General features: G+C 53.8%; 2 protein-coding genes across 10 annotated transcripts in view; one reads left to right on the top strand and one right to left on the bottom strand.

Moving 5' to 3' along the window:
• The window catches only part of Strn4 (striatin 4), a 23,204-nt gene extending 14,645 nt beyond the window's left edge, over nt 1-8,559 (bottom strand). For 3 of the 4 annotated variants that reach the window (XM_078031815.1, XM_078031814.1, XM_078031816.1), the window contains exons 1-4: nt 8,234-8,559; nt 2,266-2,369; nt 1,701-1,774; nt 328-406 (exon numbers count right to left, since the gene is read on the bottom strand). In XM_078031815.1, the coding sequence (XP_077887941.1) occupies nt 328-406; nt 1,701-1,774; nt 2,266-2,369; nt 8,234-8,515 (539 nt within the window). In that variant the 5' untranslated portion in view covers nt 8,516-8,559. Of the gene's footprint in view, nt 1-327; nt 407-1,700; nt 1,775-2,265; nt 2,370-8,093; nt 8,166-8,233 lie in introns of those variants that run through there. The other variant, XM_078031817.1, reaches the window with a different exon arrangement.
• Nucleotides 7,760-18,480, top strand: Fkrp (fukutin related protein). Of its 6 annotated transcripts, none has more exons than XM_078031820.1 (3): nt 7,760-7,775; nt 9,747-9,808; nt 15,605-18,480. In XM_078031820.1, the coding sequence occupies exon 3, from the start codon at nt 15,644-15,646 to the stop codon at nt 17,126-17,128; it is 1,485 nt and encodes a 494-aa protein (XP_077887946.1). In that variant the 5' UTR covers nt 7,760-7,775; nt 9,747-9,808; nt 15,605-15,643; the 3' UTR covers nt 17,129-18,480. The 6 variants fall into 6 exon arrangements, with proteins under 6 accessions (XP_077887946.1, XP_077887947.1, XP_077887945.1 ...); XM_078031821.1 differs by lacking the exon at nt 7,760-7,775 and adding an exon at nt 7,833-7,941; XM_078031819.1 differs by lacking the exon at nt 7,760-7,775 and adding an exon at nt 7,987-8,181 and having other exon boundaries at nt 9,750-9,808.

The following is an 18,480-nucleotide window of genomic DNA, read 5'->3' as shown; positions in this document are numbered from 1 at the left end:
CCTGTACTTCAAAAATAATAAAATTTAAAAGATAAATAATAATAAGTTCACACTACCCTTAGGAAAAAAAAAAAAAAGCCTCAGAAACATTCAGGTTGTATTCCCACAGTAGGGTCCCCACATCTGCCTCCTGCAATGAGTACTTCCTCCTGATCCCCAGGCAGAGTTCCACTCAGAGGTGACAGGCCATACAGCTGTGGCTAGCTGGGATCCCGATAATTCAGTGTCCCCAGTGTGGACAGGAAGGACAGTGGAGCCCACAGGCTTATCTCCTGTGCCAAATGTGTTGTGTCCTGCCCTTCATCCTGTCCCCACCCTCATACTCACTGTCGAAGAAGCTGCCTTCCCTCTTTCCATACCAGCGGGCTGTTCTCCAGGGTGACCGACTCCACAGGGCCGTTGGAGACTGGTGGACAGAGAAAGAAGGCTGTCTCTGGGCACCGCTACTCACCCAACACCTCCCCATCCCTCACCCCAGACCCAAATCCATCTTCGCAGGTCACTTCCCGAGGGCTGGAAACCCACTCTCCTGTTCTCAGTGATCTTGCTCCTGGAAATACTCCTCACCTTTGTCTCCAGCCTGTTCCCCAAACCACCCCACAAGTAAAAGCTGAGCTCTGCCTTTTTATTTTATTTTTTAATATTTTTTGTAGTTGTAGATGGACACAATACCTTTATTTTTATTAATTTTTATGTGGTGCTGAGGATAGAACCCAGTGCCCGACACGTGCAAGGCACACACTCCACCACTGAGCCCCAGCCGTGGCCCCAACAGAGCTCTGCTTTCCAACTCAGGCCTAGATGTCATATTCCTACCCAGAGCCTAGGAGGACAGGCAGCTGGGGTCAAGCCCAACTCTGCCACTTCCCACACTCATGGTGTGACCTAGAGCAGGCCAGCCTACTTTCCTGAGAAATGCAGGTAATGACAGCACTGACCTCTTAGGATCACTTGGGGATCCAGTTGGTAATGTGCCTAGTATTATATACAGCAAGTATGTCCTGGTGTCCCCGCTGTGCCTCTCTAGGCCTGGCTGCAGAGTCTGGCCACAGTGGAACTCACAGCCTGGCTGGAAGAGTCCCTGCACCTAGTGGGCAAGGGCCCTCGCAGCTCCCCTCGGCCAAGCCACAGCTTCACCCAGTGCAGCCCCTCGGGTCTGCCACCCTCCCCAGCTGTTCTGGCCTCGCTGATTCCCCCTGCCCTCCCCTGAAATCTGCCCTCACTGCCTCTGGAAGAACAAGCCTCTCCAGGCGCTCAGGCTCTAAGGACCCAGAGGGCAGGGGCTACTCGCGCCCTGGTGTGCTCCTGTTCTGGGACAGAAAGCAGCACCCACAAATAAACTTTCTGGATGTATAGCTGGCTGCCAGCCCAGCACACACACCGCCTCTCAGCAAGGCTTCCTACGCTGTCCACAGCACCCTATAAATAGCCTGGCTCCCGCTCTCACAGGGAGGCACAAGCTGCTGCGATTCCATGGCTGTCTCAGAGGGAGGGCTGGCAGGCAGAGTCCACCCCAGGGCCTGGCAGAGTCCACAGAGCGCACACAGCAGGGCGCTGAGAACTCCATCCCACGGCCCGCCCTGCCTCATGGCCAGGACTGCTTTCCACAGAGCACAGTGAGAGAGCACCCCGTCTCTACACTGCCCCTCACAGCCAGCTTCAGGGAGGGGTGACAAGGGCCGGGAGCCCAGGCTGGGTACCTTGTTCTGCCAGATCTGGTTTCTTCTCCCCCTGGTTCAAGTCTGTCCCAAACTTCAGCTTATGATATTTGGCCCTAAAAAAGCAAATGATTAATGAGCAAGAGACAGGTGGATGGGCCAGTAGTCACCTCCAGAATCCCAAATCCCAGGGCCTCCCTCACCCACTCACCCCACGCTGAAGCAGACGTCCCCCCAGGAGATGCCACGGTGAATGCGGTGATGGAAAGCGACTCCTTGGAGTCAACCTGGCTGTGCTGCCATCCCAGCTCCAAGAGTCCTTGAAGCCACCCCCATCCTAAAGCCTCAGTTTCTTGTCAGAAACAGGACAATCATGCCCAGCAAGTTTCAGAACGGGCAAGCAAGCCCGCGATGGTCCATAGTCAGCACACCGGGGGCCGCCATCACACGCACTGCCTCTGCTGTCTACCCTGGATCCCACTGCGCCCTGCTTCCTCTTCCTCCCGAGGATGACAGGAAGAGGATGCCTGGTCCTCGAGCGCCTGCAGTCGAAAGGCACACGGCCCACAGACCTCTTAGGTCAGGACAAGCAGGCGGCAGGACTCACCTTTCCTGCTTCAGCGCGTACTCCAACATCTTGATCCGCCGCACCAGGTCAGTCTTTAGGTTTTCTTGCCCTTTCCTTTCTCCCTGGAGGAAGGCCACCTGAGCCTGGGGACAAAAGGGAGAGGAAGAGGGTCTCAGGGCTCAGTGATGGTGTCACTCACTCACTCAGGTACAGCCCCAGGGCACTGGCCAGACATGCTGGACCTGCCTCCGGAGTTCCCAGTCATGTCACCACCTGAAAAATCTGAACAGGAGTGCTCAGCCCCAAAATGAAAATGGGGCCAGGGTGGGTCTGACTCGGCTGCTGGTCAAGGCCGGCAGAGGAGGGGATGAAGGGAGATGCAGGCCCTCGACCTCCCTTCCAGCATCAAGTCAGCTGTTACCCCTAAGGTGGCGGGTGGAGGTGGTGTCCCACTATTCTTTCCAGAGCATCTGTCTCTGGGAGGCGTAGGAAGTTACTTCTGGAGCTTAGGGACAAGAGTGGGTGGCTTAGCTCAGCTCCAACTGCAATGCAGAAACTTTACTACCCGACCCCCACCATGGGAACCAACCATCCCGATGTCACACCCAGGGCATGAGGGACATGTGCCACAGACACGGTCCAGGGCTCCTGCCAAGCATTTCACACCATCTGTTGGCTCAGACTGCCCCGGTCTGCTCTTCTGTCAACAGGTCATTAGGAAACAAGGGGCCAACGGCTTTCGAGGCAGGATCTTGGCCCCTGATCGTGTTCCTGAAGACCTCTGCCAAAGCCCTGAGCATGCAGCTCATCCCTGGCTTCTCCCCAAGGGCTCCACGTTCCAGCCTGAGACGGCCTGAGCTCCAGTCCTGGCTTAGTCACTTATTTGCTGCATTAGCTTAGGAAGATCATCGAGCCAGCCTCTGGCCCTCTAGAAAATGGGGTGCACGAGAGCACCTCCTCATGTGTTCCATTCTCCTCAGCCAAGGCCCAGCCCAGAATGAGGGCTAGCAGATGCCAGCTCCTCCTTCCACCTCTCTTGCTATTTTTATTCTCTGTCCATCCTTTTGAAACTTTAAAATGGGCCCATTTCCTCTGGGGAGCTAGGATCCCTGAGAGAGGCAAGGCCCGTCAGGCAGGAACGCTACGGACCACAGGCCCCCTGCCCTGCTACACAACCACGTCTTCCGGCCACGGAGCTCCCTGCACGTCACATACCTGTTGAAGAAATACAAGGCTCTCCCGGAAGCCCCCCAGGCCGACCCTAGATATCTTCCTTCAAGCTTTGCTCTGCCCAGGGCAGCCTCTCAGATGCCCACCCACACCACTATTCCTTGCCATGGGCTGCCAGGACCCTGACCTCCAGCCCATGCACCTGGAGCAGGGCACGTCCCCATGCCCCAGGCCTGCTATCACCCCTGTCGTGCCCCAGGGACCAGGAACTGCCCTCAGGTCGGCTGAGAATTGAGCACATACTAAGTGATACTTAGCACTGGCCCAGGCCAGGGACACAGGCACATCTGTACACTTGGTAGGGCCATGAATTAATGAACCCTTCCTGGAGGGCAACCTGGCAGTATCTAGAAAGAGATTCAGCCAGGCATAGGGGTGCATGCCTGTAATCCCAGCAATTCGGGAGGCTGAGGCAGGAGGATTATGAGTTCAAAGCCAGCCTCAGCAATTTAGTGAGGCTCTAGGAAACTTAGCAAGACGCTGTCTCTAAATAAATTATAAAAAGGGCGAGGGACGTGCGTGGCTCAGTGGTCAAATACCCCTGGGTTAAAACACTGGTATCAAAATAAAATAAAATGGGCTGGGAGTGTGGCTCAGTGGTAGAGCACCCTCAGGTCCGAATCCTAGTAGCTAAATAAATAGAGGTTCCACAACCTTGCTTTTGTCCTATCAGTTCCACCTCTAGGAATGTGTTCTGCAGGCATACCTGCAATGGTGCGCCTCTTTATGAGCAAAGAAGAAGGGATACACACACTAATGTATGACAAAAGGAGAGCTGTTCATTTAATCCACAAACTATTTAAGCCCAAACTATGAATCAGGGTGCAGAACAGAGCAAGACAGGGTTTATATTCTAATGGGGGCAGCCTATGGGACTAACAAGCAGCACATAAACACATCATCCGATATGCTACGGCAAGACACCTCACTTATCCACTGAGAGGACCTTTTCCCTCCTAAGACTTTAATCAACATGTATATACTTGAATATCCTGGGCCCGTAGGCAGACTCCCCATGTGATCAACATCTCAGAAGCGTGAACTTCTGTCCTGTGTGTCTTCTCAGTACCCAAACCTCCGCTATACCTCATTTGGGAAGGTGGATGGAGGGAGAGTAGCCAGGGAGGGTCCACGCTGAGCAGCCCTGGGTCTGCTCCCGCCTGCCCTTCTCAGCTGTCCCCACGGGTGCTTCTACCTCCCAGCGTCTTTCCTTCCATGCTGGATCCCCCTGTTGGCTACAATGCAAGGATTTCAGCCCACTCTGCTCTGTTGTCCCCTTCTGTTTCTCTGGCAGAGAAGGGACAAAAGAGAACCAGAAATATGTGGTTCAAGTGTCTCGGACTGGTGGAATCCCACCAAAAGGGGAAATGTAGGTGGCCAGTCAGCCTCCCAGCAACACCAGCAAGCGCCAGCAGCTCTATTTGATCTGTGAGCCAGGGTGGCAGGCGAGCCTGGGATCTAGAAGCTCTCTGCTCACCATATCCACCCACTGCCTCTCCCTCTGGCCAGACAGACAGAAGACACCCTCACCAAAAGAACCATAGTTCTTGGGGCTGGGATTGTGGCTCAGTGGTAGAGCACTCGCCTCGCATGTGCGAGACCCAGGGTTTGATCCTCAGCACCACATACAAAAATAAACAAGTGAAATAAAAGTGTTGTGTCCAACTACAATTTATATATATATATATAAAAGAATGAACCATAGTTCTGAGACATGGTGGCCGCCTCCCCCCAGCTCTTCCCTGTCTTTAGAAAGGCAGCAGCTCCCAGGCTTCCCTCTGGGAACTGTTGCTTCTTCACGCCTGCCTTTCTGTCCCAGGGTCCCCATGCAATGCCTGAAGCCCTGTAGCACCTCAGCTCCTCCCTCCAAAGTTCCCATGGCTCCTGGAAGGGAAGAGTTCCCACAAGATCCCAAACCCCCTGGGACAGGCACCACACCTGCTCCCACATGAATGTCTGGGTCGGAACCCTCCGCAAAGGGTTCCTCTGGTCCTTAGAGAGCTTCCCTTTCAGAACACAGCACACGGCACCAGGGCAGAGCCCTACAATTGCATGCAACTGCGTGAGCGTGTGCAATCTGTGCAGACTCCTGAGCACACCACCCTCCTCTGGGGGCTGCAAGTTTCTGAGGGGCAAAAAGCATAGCCTACTTCTTGGAATCCCCGTGAATACACTACCACTTATTATCAGACTGGATCTGCACTACCTCCCCACTCCAAAATCTCGGTGCCTCCAGGTAGAACCTCGTCCTGAGCACTGGCTACACAGCAGGTCTGCGCGGGAAGCAGCCGGCTCAGCTCTTCCCAGTTCATCAGAAGTTACCTGACAGCTGCTGGCGCAGCAGAGTCTGCAGTGCTGTAGGAAAGGTGTGCCAGAAGAGGTGCCACTGATGGGAATGGACAATGCTGGGGCACTGTGGCATGGCGCCAATTGAGGAGCAAACATCTGCTCCCTCCACAACGCCACCCAGACAATCCGCTTTACCCAGGGAAATAAGCATATTCACCACTCTTTATTTTTTTTTTTTTCAGCTTTGAGGATTGAACCCAAAGGTGCTCTACCACTGAGTTACATCCCCAGCCCTATTTATTTATTTATTAACTTTGAGACAAGGTCTCACTCAGTGGCTGAGGCTGGCCTGGCCTCAAACTTTAGATTCTCCTGCCTCAGCCTACCAAGTCACCAGGATTACAGATGTGTGCCCCCACACTGCACACCTGTAAAATGTTTTAATTTTTGCTAATGTAACAAAAGCATAAGGTAAGTGGTGCTGGAGACCAGATAAGAGTGCTCCCCATAAGTTCCCCTCAAATTCAAGAAGGGTCACTAAGACATGGGATACACATAGCTTTTCTCTCACTAGAAAAAGATGAGAAGGTGGTTAATGGGTGGTGTAGGATACACTGGTGTGAAGTTTCACAGACCAGGATTCAGCTTAAACTCTGCTATGACCATTGGGTGACCTGGGGAGGCCATCTAGGCCAATTTCTTATCCGGACTGGGTGGAAAAAAGGAAGGGAACACAGTCCAGCCTCAAGGATCCTTCATAAATCCTTTGCTCTCCCCAAACCTGTTTCCTCTTCTGCTTTTATTTAAAAAGGGAGGGCTAACATAATTTACTCTCTAGGATGATGCAAGAATCAAATGAGAGTGTGTACCTAAAGTGCCTAATACAGTGCATTGCACATTAATATGCACTGAATAAATAGCAGCTGTTATGATTATTGCTGAGTGAGGTAATGACGTTGGCCCTGCCTACATAATGGGGTATTGACAAGATCTAATGAGATGTATGCTGGGAAAGAACTTGGAAAGTATAGAGTGAGCCACAAAAGTGAGGCTCACTTATGTAAGGATTCCTCTCCCAACTCAACCAGAGCCTCAGCCACCACTCAGCTAGGATTGGGGGAAGGGGCAACTGTGGGATGCTTTTTATCAAGCCCATCATCAAAATTCTAATCAGTTCTTTATGTGGGCCCTAGATAGGAAGCAGCAAATCAAAGAGCAAAGATGGGCTGCTAGAATCAAGTACTGACAACTTCGGCTAATAATACACCAGCTTGGGAGTCCTAGGACACCTGGCAGCCCACCCCTGATCTTTTCAAATCCTTACCTCTCTGATCCCCAAACTTCTCTTGACACTGTCCAAAAATGACCCACACTCCTCAAGGTCACAAAAGCTAGCCCAATCCTTCAGACTCTTCCCTGCAGCATCCCAGGGCACATTCCCCCCCTCCCCCAAATCACAGGGTTCATCTCAGGATCTTCCACAGACACCATCCTGCTGTACACAATGCTCCCCTTAAAGCATCACCCTGGGCACCTCCATTCCCTTTCATTGTTCCCATCCCAGGCCCCCTTCTCCCCGCAGACACCGTCCCACTCCAGTTCAGGGCTCTTTTTACCTGACATCCTACACACACCTCCCGTGTCAGGGCCATCACTCCCACTCCTCCAAACCCCCAAACTGGTGCTCCCCCCACTCTCAAGCACCCCACACTGTCCCTAGGGTACGTCCTCTACCCTGTCCACACTTCCACCCCGGGACCCCCTCCCCTGCCCTCTGCCACACATGCCGGGGCTCCCTAAAGTTTCCTCTCGAAACCCGGAGTCGTCCTCACACACCCATCTTTCAGTTCCTCGGGTCCAGACGCCCCGTAACACACCCCATTCCAGACTCCCGGACTTCCTCTCCTCACTCCTCCCGGCTCCCCCAACCCGACCCGCTCTCTCGAGCCCAGCGCGCACCAAGTCCTCGCAGGCGCGCACGCTATCCCACCAGGAGCCCGGGACCCAGCTCAACCTCCCACCCGCAGCAGGTCGAGGACGGGCTCGCGGGTGGGAATCCCTCGGCCCTTGCGAGCTCCTGTCCACTCCGGTCCGGGACCGCTCGGATCTTGCAGAGCCCTCCACTCCTCTGAGCGCCCTTCCCGAGTTCTCGGGAGCTTCCTCCGGCCCGAGCCGCCTCTCGGAGCCCCTGCCCGGGTGCGCTCACTCCCCCTCCAGCCGCTCGGCTTCCTCCGCCCCTTTCTCAGGGTCGGTCCATCCCGGCCGCGGGCCCCTCTGCTCCCTCTCCGAGCCGTCCCGGGCCCCTACCGCCCCGGGGCTCTCGGGACCCGACTCGGACGGGCCCCCACCTGCTCCGTGGGACAGTCGCGGCTACCTCCCGCCCCCCCGGCCGTCCCGGCGGCCATTGCTCCAAGATGGCGGCGGCGGCGGCGGCGGGTGAGGCCGGGCCGGGCCGGGCGGGGGGTCGGGGGTCCCGGGCAGCGCTCACCTGCAACTCGGCGCGCTCGGCCTCCCAGCGCGCCTTCTCGGCTTCGAAGCGCGCCCACTCGTGCTGGATAAAGTGCAGGATCCCGGGCAGGCTCAGGGGCTCCGGACCCGCCGTGGGCCCGGGGCTGCCTCCGCCGCCGCCTCCCTTACCTGCCGGGCCGGGCCCCGGAGCAGGGCCAGATACCGGGGCCGCCCCAGCCGGTCCGGGGCCCGCGGCGGAGCCGAGCGGGCGGCAGGAGGAGGCAGCGGCAGCGACCGCGGCGGCCGCTCGCTCCTCCATCATGGAGGCCCCGGGGCCGGCCCGCGCGCCCGCTGTGCCTCGCGCGCCTGCGCGGCCGCGCCAATCCCCCGCGCGCGCTCTTGGCGGGGGACGGGGAGAGGCGGTGACGAGCACCGGGCCGGGCGCGAGCCTCGCCCACCCGGGTCGACCCCGAAGGCGCGCGTGCGCGTGGGGGTGAGGGCAGGGGCGGGGCGGTGGGGCGCGCTTCGAGGAGGGCAAAGGAGACCCAGTCCCCGCGCGGCGTCCGCCCTTGCAGGCTTGGGAAGGGGCAGTTTTCTGCTCCGCTCCTCCCCCTTCACCCCAAAGAGAGGGTTGTACCCCAACCAGACCCCAGGACACCGCTGAACAATCGCTTTCACTCTTTGAGAGAGAAGGGGGCCCCCGGGGGTGATTTCAGCAGTGGCCCCTGCTGATTTCTGGCCAGGTGGGTTATCGTGGTAACCCCCAGCTTGGAGCCCTCAGTCTCCTCTTCCCCTTTGTGGTTATGGAGCTCCAAACCTCTCCTGTCTCAGCCCCAGGAGTAGGTTGCTAAGGTAACCTATGTCCCTGGGGGTCCTTCTGCCCTTGCCCACATCAGTTATAGTGGCAACTCCCCTCACCTAGCACTCAGGTAGAAAGGACCCCAGCCCTAAGGACACTGATGTCCAAGAGAAAAAACTCTTCCCCAACCCCTCCTTTGTAGCCACCCAGGTGGCATTGCCATAGTAACCATCTCCCTCTTCTCATCCTGGGAGGTCCATGGATCAAACCAACCAGGTGTTTTTATTTAGAGGAGGAGATGCTGTTTCCAGGCAGTTGCTATGGTTACAGGGCCTGGACCATCCCCAAGGATGTGAGAAACTAGAAAGACCAAGGGTTTGTTGCTACAGTAACAGCCCCTCCCCACCAGGTGACCCTAAGAACCAGGCCCAACAAGGTAGGGGATTTTCAGAATTGTCTCTAGGGGGTGGAGTGTGTCTAGAGAAAGGTTGTCATGGTAACAGTTTCTGTCACTTTTAGCCTTACCTTTTCTGGACATATTCATGAGAGAGGCATGGTTAAAGGTTGCTATAACTGTCATCCCTCCCACCCACCCCACCCCTCTCCTGAGATGCCCCATTTGGTGCCCAAACTTATGGGACTTTAAGAAAAAGGATTCCCTGACTTTGTAGATGCCACTTTTGTGGCAGTATGAAATTAGGCTTTATTGTGCAGAATTGGCTGACTTGGGGTTTTCTGGTTCTCCTTTCCTCAGCAGAGCAGCTCAGTCGGGCTGGAACCACCCTCCTGGAGCTCCCCCAGCCTGCAACCTAGGAGGTAAGAAGTCCCTCAGTGTCATAGCACTCTCACGTGAACTGCCCTTTCCTTATCCCCAAAGGCTTGCCCACATAGAACTCAGTTTTTCTGCCCGCTGCATGGGCGGAGGTTCACACCAGATGAGAGCAGCACACTTACAATGTTTTGTATGGAAAGGAGAAAGCAATACACTCTTCTCACCTCCCCTGACCACCTTTCTGGCAAGTTCCCTGTTTTCCTCTCATGCCCTCTTCTGTTTTTTTGCCTGTCTATAAGGTATTTGGGTTTTGCCTGTTTTCTCACATCTGGAAGGCAGCCCTGAGCCAATGCCTACCTCCTGCATCCTGGTCCTCAGAACATGGGGTCTGGCACAGAGAGAGCACTGAAGAAATATCCATTGAGTTACTGAGTTGAAATAATTAATTACAATGCCATATTCACATATTCATGGACACATCAAATTAGGGCTGGGGAAGGCTTACTGAAGATAGATCAAGAGTTGGGCTGTAGTGTCAGCCCCAGGAGAGGCAGAAGAGTTTATTGATTTAAAGCATAACTCTAGGACCAGCTTCTTGGATCAAATTCTGGGTCTACCATTTCCTGTCTGTGTGACCTTGAGCAAGTGACTTTAAGTCTGTAGACCTGTTAACTCATCCTTAAATGTGATCATATATAAGGATTAAAAGAGTGAAGTGATTAGAACAGTGAATACATAGGAAGTGTCAGGGCCAGACACATTGTGAGCTGATAAAATCGTTGATGTTGCTGTATCTTGATGCAGAACATGTAGAACATTCAGGGCTTCACAGTCATCAGTCATCCACCTTGCCCTCATGGAAGAGTCTGTGGTACTTACAGTTTGCAAAGCCAAGACCAACCTAATCGGGATACTAGATGATCCCTTTGTCCTCCTCTCACACCCTCCCCAGCAAGTAGCACCTCCTCCTTGGCCATCAAGTCCTCAGGTCAGTAAGAACTCAATATCTGTCCTCTGCCCTGCTGGTCACCTCCTGGCCCATAGTCAGCCAGACAAAACGTGGACTTGGAGGACCTGGGTCCTTTCCTGCATCCTTCCCACCTCTGAACCGTAGGCTCCCCATCTTAACAACTTGAAGTCACTCCTTCATGCAACACATGTTTATTGGGTACTGGCTGTAAGCCAGGCACTGAGCAGGGACAAAATAGGTCTCTGGCTTCCATGGGAACCCTGGCAATAATGATGCTAGCAGTAGGGAAGAAAACTAAGGCAGGGATGGGAGAGGAAGTATGTGGGTGTTAGGGACATGCTTGTTAAATAGGAAGGTGACTCGAGCAAAGACCTGCAGGCCACAAGGGAGGAGCATCCAGACAGGTAAGAGGCAGTTCGGCAGCTAGAGAATCCTGAGTGTGTTTGAAGAATGGAGTTTGGGGGCCTCTGTGGCTGGAGCTGAATAAGCAAGTAGGAAAGGATGGTGCTCATGTGGGGCCTCATGGGCAACTGCAAGGACATGGACTTCTGGGTTTTGTTTCTTTTTTTTTTTCGGTCCTGGAGATTGAACCCAGGGACACTTGACCACTGAGCAACATCTCTAGCCCTATTTTGTATTTTCGGTAGTGACAGGTCTCACTGAGTTGCTTGGTGCCTTGCTAAGTTGCTGAGGCTGACTTGAACTCATGATCTTCCTGTGTCCATCTCCCGAGCCGCTGGGATTACAGGCCTGTGCCACCACACGTGGCTTGGACTTCTTTGAGCGAGAAGGTTGGGGACAGTTGAAACAGGGGAGGATCTAGTTTGAGTGTTAACAGGATCCCTCTAGGCACTGAGTGTGGAAATGCAATGAGACAAAAATGGAAGTAAGAAGATGGTCTCTCGCTGACCATCAAGAATTGGAAGGCTCTGAAACTATCTAAGGACCACTTCTGTGCTCCTGGGGAATAAAACTCATTTGTTTTGTTTTTGCTTTTGTATTGGGGTTGAACCCAGGTGCACTTTGCCACTGAGCTCCATCCCCACCCCTTTGTATTTTATTTTGAGACAGGGTGTCTCTAAGTTGCCCAGGCTGACCTCAAACTTGCAGTCCTCCTGCCTCCACCTCCTAAATTGCTGGGATTACAGGCATGCATCATCATGCCCGGCAATTTTTGTTTGTTTGTTTTTTGTTATAAATGAACACAGTATCTTCATTTTATTTTTTTGTGGTGCTGAGGTTCGAACTCAGTACCTCACACGTGCTAGGTGAGTGCTCTACTGCTGAGCCCCAAACCCAGCTCTGTGCTTGGCAGTTTTAAGATTTTTTTCAAGCCCAGAAGATTCTTTGGTTTCAAAGTTTCTCACCTCCACATAAGTTCCACGAGAACAGGAATATTTTCTGTGTGTCCATGGCTGTAGCTACAATACCTAGAACAGTATTTGGTGTATTTAGTTCAACAGACTGATGTTGAAAGATTGACGGGGGAAAGATCAATCAAAGGCCCGGAAGGCAATTCCAATGTTCTAAAATTGGAAAGTTATTTTTTATTTATTTGAGATAGGATCTTGCTATGTTTGCAAGGTTGACCTTGAGCTTCTGCCTGGGTTCAAGTGATCCTCCTACCTCAGCCTCCCAAGTGGCTGAGACTACAGGTCCCACTGCATGCACCTAGTGCTTTCTTTTTCCCCCCAGGGTGGGGATGGAACCCAGGGCTTCATGTGCACACCAGGCAGTGCTTTGCCACTGAGCTACATCCCCAGCTCAGAAGTCATTCTTCGTGTGTGTGTGTGTGTGTGTGTGTGTGTGTGTGTGTGTGTGTGTGTGTGTGGGCTAGAACTCAGGAGTGCTTAATTACTGAGCCACATCCTCAGCCCTTTTTATTTTTTAGTTTGGGGCAGGGCCTTGCTAAGTTGCGATCCTTCTGCCTCAGCCTCATGAGTCACTGAGATTATAGATGTGCACTGCTGCTTCCAGCTCTCAGAAGTCACTCTTGAAGTACAGCTGAGATTCTTGTGGAGGGGGAAATACTGGGGATTGTACATAGGGGTGCTTTACCTTTACCACTGAGCTACTGCCCTAGTCCTTTTTCTTATTTTTAGACATGGTCTTGCTAAAGTCTTGAGGGACTCTCAATTGCTGAGTCTCTAAATTACTGAGGCTGGCCTTGAACTTAAAATCCTCCAACCTCAGCTTCCCTAGTCATTGAGATTACTGGTGTGACAACAACTCAGATTCTTAAGTGCTGTCCAAACTGAATTGAAGAAAGACAAGAAAGACTGGGATGGGTGGAGAGAGAAGGTGCAAAGACCAGGCCGGACCCAGGCCCAAGGCAATAAGGTATAGGAGACCCTTCCAGACAGAAGGAACAGAATGTGCAATTGCTTAGAAATAAGACCAGTTTAGAAAACATTCTGGGCAACTTAGGCAGAGCTTAAGGGGGGTGTTTTAGTCAGCTTTTCGTTGCTGTAACCAAAAGACCTAACAAGAACAACTTTAAGGAGGAAAATTATTTGGTGCTCATAGCTTCAGAGATGTGAGTCCATAGACAGCCAACTCCAGTTCCTTGGGGTTTAAGGTGAGGCAGAAATCATGGTGGAAGCAGACGGTGGAGGAAAGCGACTCAGAACATCCATCACACCAGGAAGCAGAGAGAGACAGCTCCCCTCCAGACAGACAAAAATATAAACCCCTCCAGACAGACAAAAATGTAAACCCCGAGGACAAGTCCCATTGACCCATCTCCTCCAGCCACATCCCACCTGCCTACAGTTACCACCCAGATAATCACTACCAGGATGAAAGCACTGATTAGGTTAAAGCTCTCAGAACCCAGTCAGGGCACCTCTGAACTTTGTTGCATTGTCTCACACATGAGCTTTTGGGGTACCACCTATCTAAACCAGAATAGGGAGTGCAATAGGCAATGAAGCTGGTATGGTGGACACACAAGTGGAATGTTATAAGACATTTTAACTTTCTCCCTGGGCACTAGGGAGCCATAGCAAGTTCTCAGCAAGGAGGGAGAGGTTACATTCATGCTTTATGAAGACCACCTCACTATTAAGAGGAGGGGACTTGGGCAGGAGACCTAGGGGAGGTTGGATGGGAATTAGATGGACCTGGGTTGAGGGGAACCTGAGGAAATGGGAAGGAGTCCAAAGTATTTAGGAGGTAGGATTAGCTGTAGGTAGGATTACCCAGTTACACCACCTGTGCAGACATCACCAACCTGTGGTGGGCAGAGGGAGACAGCACCATCTGGAGGCCAGTGAACAGGGACACATTGTTTCCTGTGTTGGCAGCCTCCCTTGATGTGACCCCTTCCACTTTTTAAAAAAATTTAAATTGTTATAAAATACATATAAAGTGGGCTGGGGTTGTGGCTCAGTAGAAAGCACTTGCCTAGCATGCGTGAGGCACTGGGTTTGATCCCCAGTAAGCAAATAAAAAAAAGACATATAAAGTGTACTATTTTAACCAGTTTTAATTGTGCAGTTCACTGATGTTAAATACATTCATATTGTTGGGAAAACAACTCCAGAGTTTTGCATCTTGTAAAACTGAAACACTGTGGGTACAGCTCAGTGGCAGAGCACTTGCCTGAGGCCCTGGGTTCCGTCCCCAGCACTGCAAAAAACAGTCACAAAACAATCCTGAAATGCTGTACCCATCAAACAACACCCCCCCCGCCCCCTGCCCCTGGCAACCACATCATTTTTTTTTTAATTCAGTTAGTGACCAACATTTTTAAATTGGGATAATTCTGGGGCTGAGGATGTAGCTCAGTGGTAGAGCATTGCCTAATGTGTGAGGCTCTGGGTTCCATTCCCAGCATCACAAAAAAAGAAAGGGGGAGGGGGGCTAGGTTCAGTGGCACACACTTGTAATCCCAGCAGCTCAGGAGGCTGGATCTTAAGTTCAAAGCTAGTCTTAGCATTTCAGCAAGATCCTCAGCAACTTAGTGAGACCCTGTCTCAAAATAAAAAGGGCTAAGGATGTGGCTCAGTGATTAAGCGCCCCTGGGTTCAATCCATGGTACCAAAAAAAAAAAAAAAAATAGAAAAAGAAAGGGGGAGGATTCTGATTTTTTAAAAAATCAAACATTTTTGGCTTTTCTTGTAGAACTAAAATTATCTGACTGACCATCAGGAAGGAGATGCTGGGATGGCACAGGATTTGAGGAAATGAGAAGGGTCCAGAAGGCGGAGGCTGGGGAATTGTTGAGGGCTGCTGTCTAAGCCCTGCTCTGGAGCCAGGGCCACCTGCGGGAGGGAGAGATCAGGGCAGCCTCCGGGTGGAAGGAATGGTAGAGAGGAAGGTGCAAATTGGCCTGGGAATGGTGCCAGGGTATTTATAACTGACTTGGAATCTGAATGAGAAGTTGACAGAATAGGCCAAGGATGAGAATGAACATGTAAAGTGATTCACTTGGGGGAAAAAAATCTTTAAAAAGCACAGCATGGCTTCATCCTGAGTGATGCTGGGGATCCAGCAGTGACCAAGACAGACAGCCTCTGGTCCTGCCTTTGAGTGTCCCCATCTAGTAAGGGACAAAGCCTTGCAGTTATGGCTTAGAGTGGCCAGGCTGGTGTGAAACAACCCCAGGATGCCTAAGGAGCCTAGGCAGGTGCGTAATCCAGCCTGGAAGGTCAGAGAAGGTTTCCTGGAGGAAGTGAAGTCAGAATGAAAGCCAAGTAGGGAAGAGAAGGGCAGTGCGTCTGGGGGAGGAGCTCTGCAGAGGCTTGCCTGGCATGCTGGAGGCACCGAGGGGGCGTTGAGACAACTGGGGGAGAAAGGCAAGGCTGAGGATTGAGGGAGGGGCCTCTGACAACCAGCTGCAGCCTCCCGTTTCATCCCATCTCCCCAGGATGCCCTGGATGCCCAGCTAGGGCCTAACTTCGGCCCCATGCGGCTCACCCGCTGTCAGGCTGCGCTGGCAGCCGCCATCACCCTCAACCTCCTGGTTCTCTTCTACTTCTCGTGGCTGCAGCACCAGCCCAGGAACTCCCGGGCCCGGGGGCCCCGCCGTGCATCTGCCACCGGCCCCCGTGTCACCATCTTGGTGCGGGAGTTTGAGGCCTTTGACAACGCGGTGCCCGAGTTGGTGGACTCTTTCCTACAGCAGGACCCAGCCCAGCCCGTGGTGGTGGCGGCAGACACGCTCCCCTACCCACCCCTGGCCCTGCCCCGTATCCCCAACGTTCGCCTGGCACTGCTACAGCCTGCCCTTGACCGGCCTGCTGCGGCCTCGCGCCCAGAGACCTACGTGGCCACCGAGTTTGTGGCCTTGGTGCCTGATGGGGCACGGGCCGAGTCACCAGGCCAGCTGGAGCACATGGTGGAAGCCCTCAAGGGGGGAAGTGCCCGCCTGGTAGCGGCCCCTGTCTCCACAACCAACCCAGCCCGGTGTCTAACCCTGAATGTCAGCTTGAGAGAGTGGACTGCCCGCTATGGCCCTGCAGCCACTGCTCCCCGTTGTGACGCCCTGGATGGGGACGCTGTGGTGCTCCTGCGTGCCCGGGACCTGTTCAACCTCTCGGCGCCCCTGGCACGGCCTGTGGGCACCAGCCTCTTCCTGCAGACCTCCCTTCGAGGGTGGGCGGTGCAGCTGCTGGACCTGCCCTTCGCCTCGGCGCGCCAGCCCCCGCTGGCCACAGCACACGCGCGCTGGAAGGCGGAGCGAGAGGGGCGCGCGCGACGAGCGTCTCTGCTCCGAGCGCTCGGCATCCGTCTGGTGAGCTGGGAGGGCGGGAGGCTCGAGTGGTTTGGCTGCAGCAAGGAGAGCACACGCTGCTTCGGGACAGTGGTGGGTGACACGCCCGCTTATCTCTACGAGGAGCGGTGGACGCCTCCCTGCTGCCTGCGCGCGCTCCGCGAGACGGCGCGCTACGTAGTGGGCGTGCTCGAGGCGGCCGGTGTGCGCTACTGGCTGGAGGGCGGCTCGCTGCTAGGCGCGGCCCGCCACGGGGACATCATCCCGTGGGACTACGATGTGGACCTGGGCATCTACTTGGAGGATGTGGGCAACTGCGAGCAGCTGCGGGGGGCTGAGGCTGGCTCCGTGGTGGATGAGCGCGGCTTCGTGTGGGAGAAGGCCATAGAAGGCGACTTCTTCCGCGTGCAGTATAGTGAGAGCAACCACCTGCATGTAGATCTGTGGCCCTTCTACCCCCGCAACGGGGTCATGACCAAGGACACCTGGCTGGACCACCGGCAGGATGTCGAGTTCCCTGAGCACTTTCTGCAGCCTCTGGTGCCCCTGCCTTTTGCTGGCTTTGTGGCGCAGGCGCCTAATAACTACCGCCGCTTCCTGGAGCTCAAGTTCGGCCCTGGAGTCATTGAGAACCCTGAGTACCCCAACCCCGCACTCCTGAGCTTGACAGGCGGCTGAAGCCCTGACGCCCTCACCTGGTGTCTGGGGAACATTACGACAGAAGAGGTGTCCTTTGTTTGGGGGGGTTCTGTCTGGATGTGGAGAAGCTTAGATTGACAATGAGTGGGGGCACGTTCCGGAGAAGGGACAGGTGAACTGACCGAGAAAGAAACGCGAGGAAGCGCACAGGAGAAGCCTGGCTGTGGCAGGGAGAGACCCAGGCCAAGCGCCCGAAGAAACATCCTGCCCACTGTGAGCGATGGATATGTGTGGGAATATCCCGGGCCATTACAATAATTGAAGGAGCTGCTGGCATTTGGTAGACAGGCCCAGAGATGCCAGTCTGTCCCTCAGGGCCCGGTCCAGAGAAGTGCTTAGCCAGAGATTCCAAGAGCCCTGCCCCACGGGGCTGGGAGAGTTCGAAAAAAAGGGATGGAGAGTCGGGTCTGGGGACAGACTGGCGAGCTTAAATCCTGGTTCTGTCACCTCCGCATTGGGCCTGGGCGAGTGGGGCATCGTCTGCTTCAGGATCCTGCAGGATTCCAAGTGCCCGGATTGGGTGTCTTAATAGGAGCCCTCAGGATCCTTGGCTGCTGGGGTTGCTTCCTGCACTAGAGGGCGCATCTGTCCCGCTCCTGGTGGCCTCCTTGAGCCCAGTGCCTGTTGCAAAGCCATCTCTTAAGCCTTTGCTGTTCTCTCAGAGGCCCTGTGGTGCAGGGCCTCTCCCTTCTCCGGGAATGTGACTTCTTTCCTCTGGGTCAGCCACTGAGGTGCGTGCTGCACTTAACCCCATCTTGACAAGGAGGAAACAGGCTGAGAGCTCTGGATCCGGCTCTGCTCATTACCTCGGTATTTCAACTCTCTGCACCTGTTTCCCCACTTCCCACAAGGGGTGAACAGCAATCAGGTTTATGGAGCCAGGCATCGTTCTTAGTGTTTACATGGACTGATTTATCCCTCAGCTTTATCCCTCACCCACCTAAAGCCACTGCTGCTATTACGTCCATTTTGCCGTGAGGAAAACTGAGGTGAGAATGGTGAAGTCACTGACCGAAAGTCAGACAACTTAGGGAGCAGCAGACTGGAGACTTGAACCCAGGCCATCAGGCCCCAGAGCTCATACTTGACTTTCTCAGGATGACCCCTCTAGAAACAGCAACCCAGAGGGACATGAGGGTCCCATGCCACTTAGCAGTTACCTGCTAAGCCTTCCTTTTCCATCATGCACCTCAAAGTCTGCAGTGTTTGAGCATGTACTCCAGGATATGTGTATTTATTTATAAATTATGTACAAGTACTACTATCAGTCTGTATATTACTAATAAGGCTTAATTAAATTATTCCATTTAAAAATAAAGAATGATTATGAA

This window comes from Ictidomys tridecemlineatus, chromosome 15, assembly GCF_052094955.1.
Source record: "Ictidomys tridecemlineatus isolate mIctTri1 chromosome 15, mIctTri1.hap1, whole genome shotgun sequence".
NCBI classification, from domain to species: domain Eukaryota; kingdom Metazoa; phylum Chordata; class Mammalia; order Rodentia; family Sciuridae; genus Ictidomys; species Ictidomys tridecemlineatus.
This window is presented reverse-complemented; position numbering and strand designations above follow the sequence as displayed.

Bases quoted from the DNA above. Each gene is read 5' to 3' on its own strand.
- Fkrp (XM_078031820.1), top strand. From the start codon at position 15,644: ATGCGGCTCACCCGCTGTCAGGCTGCGCTGGCAGCCGCCATCACCCTC.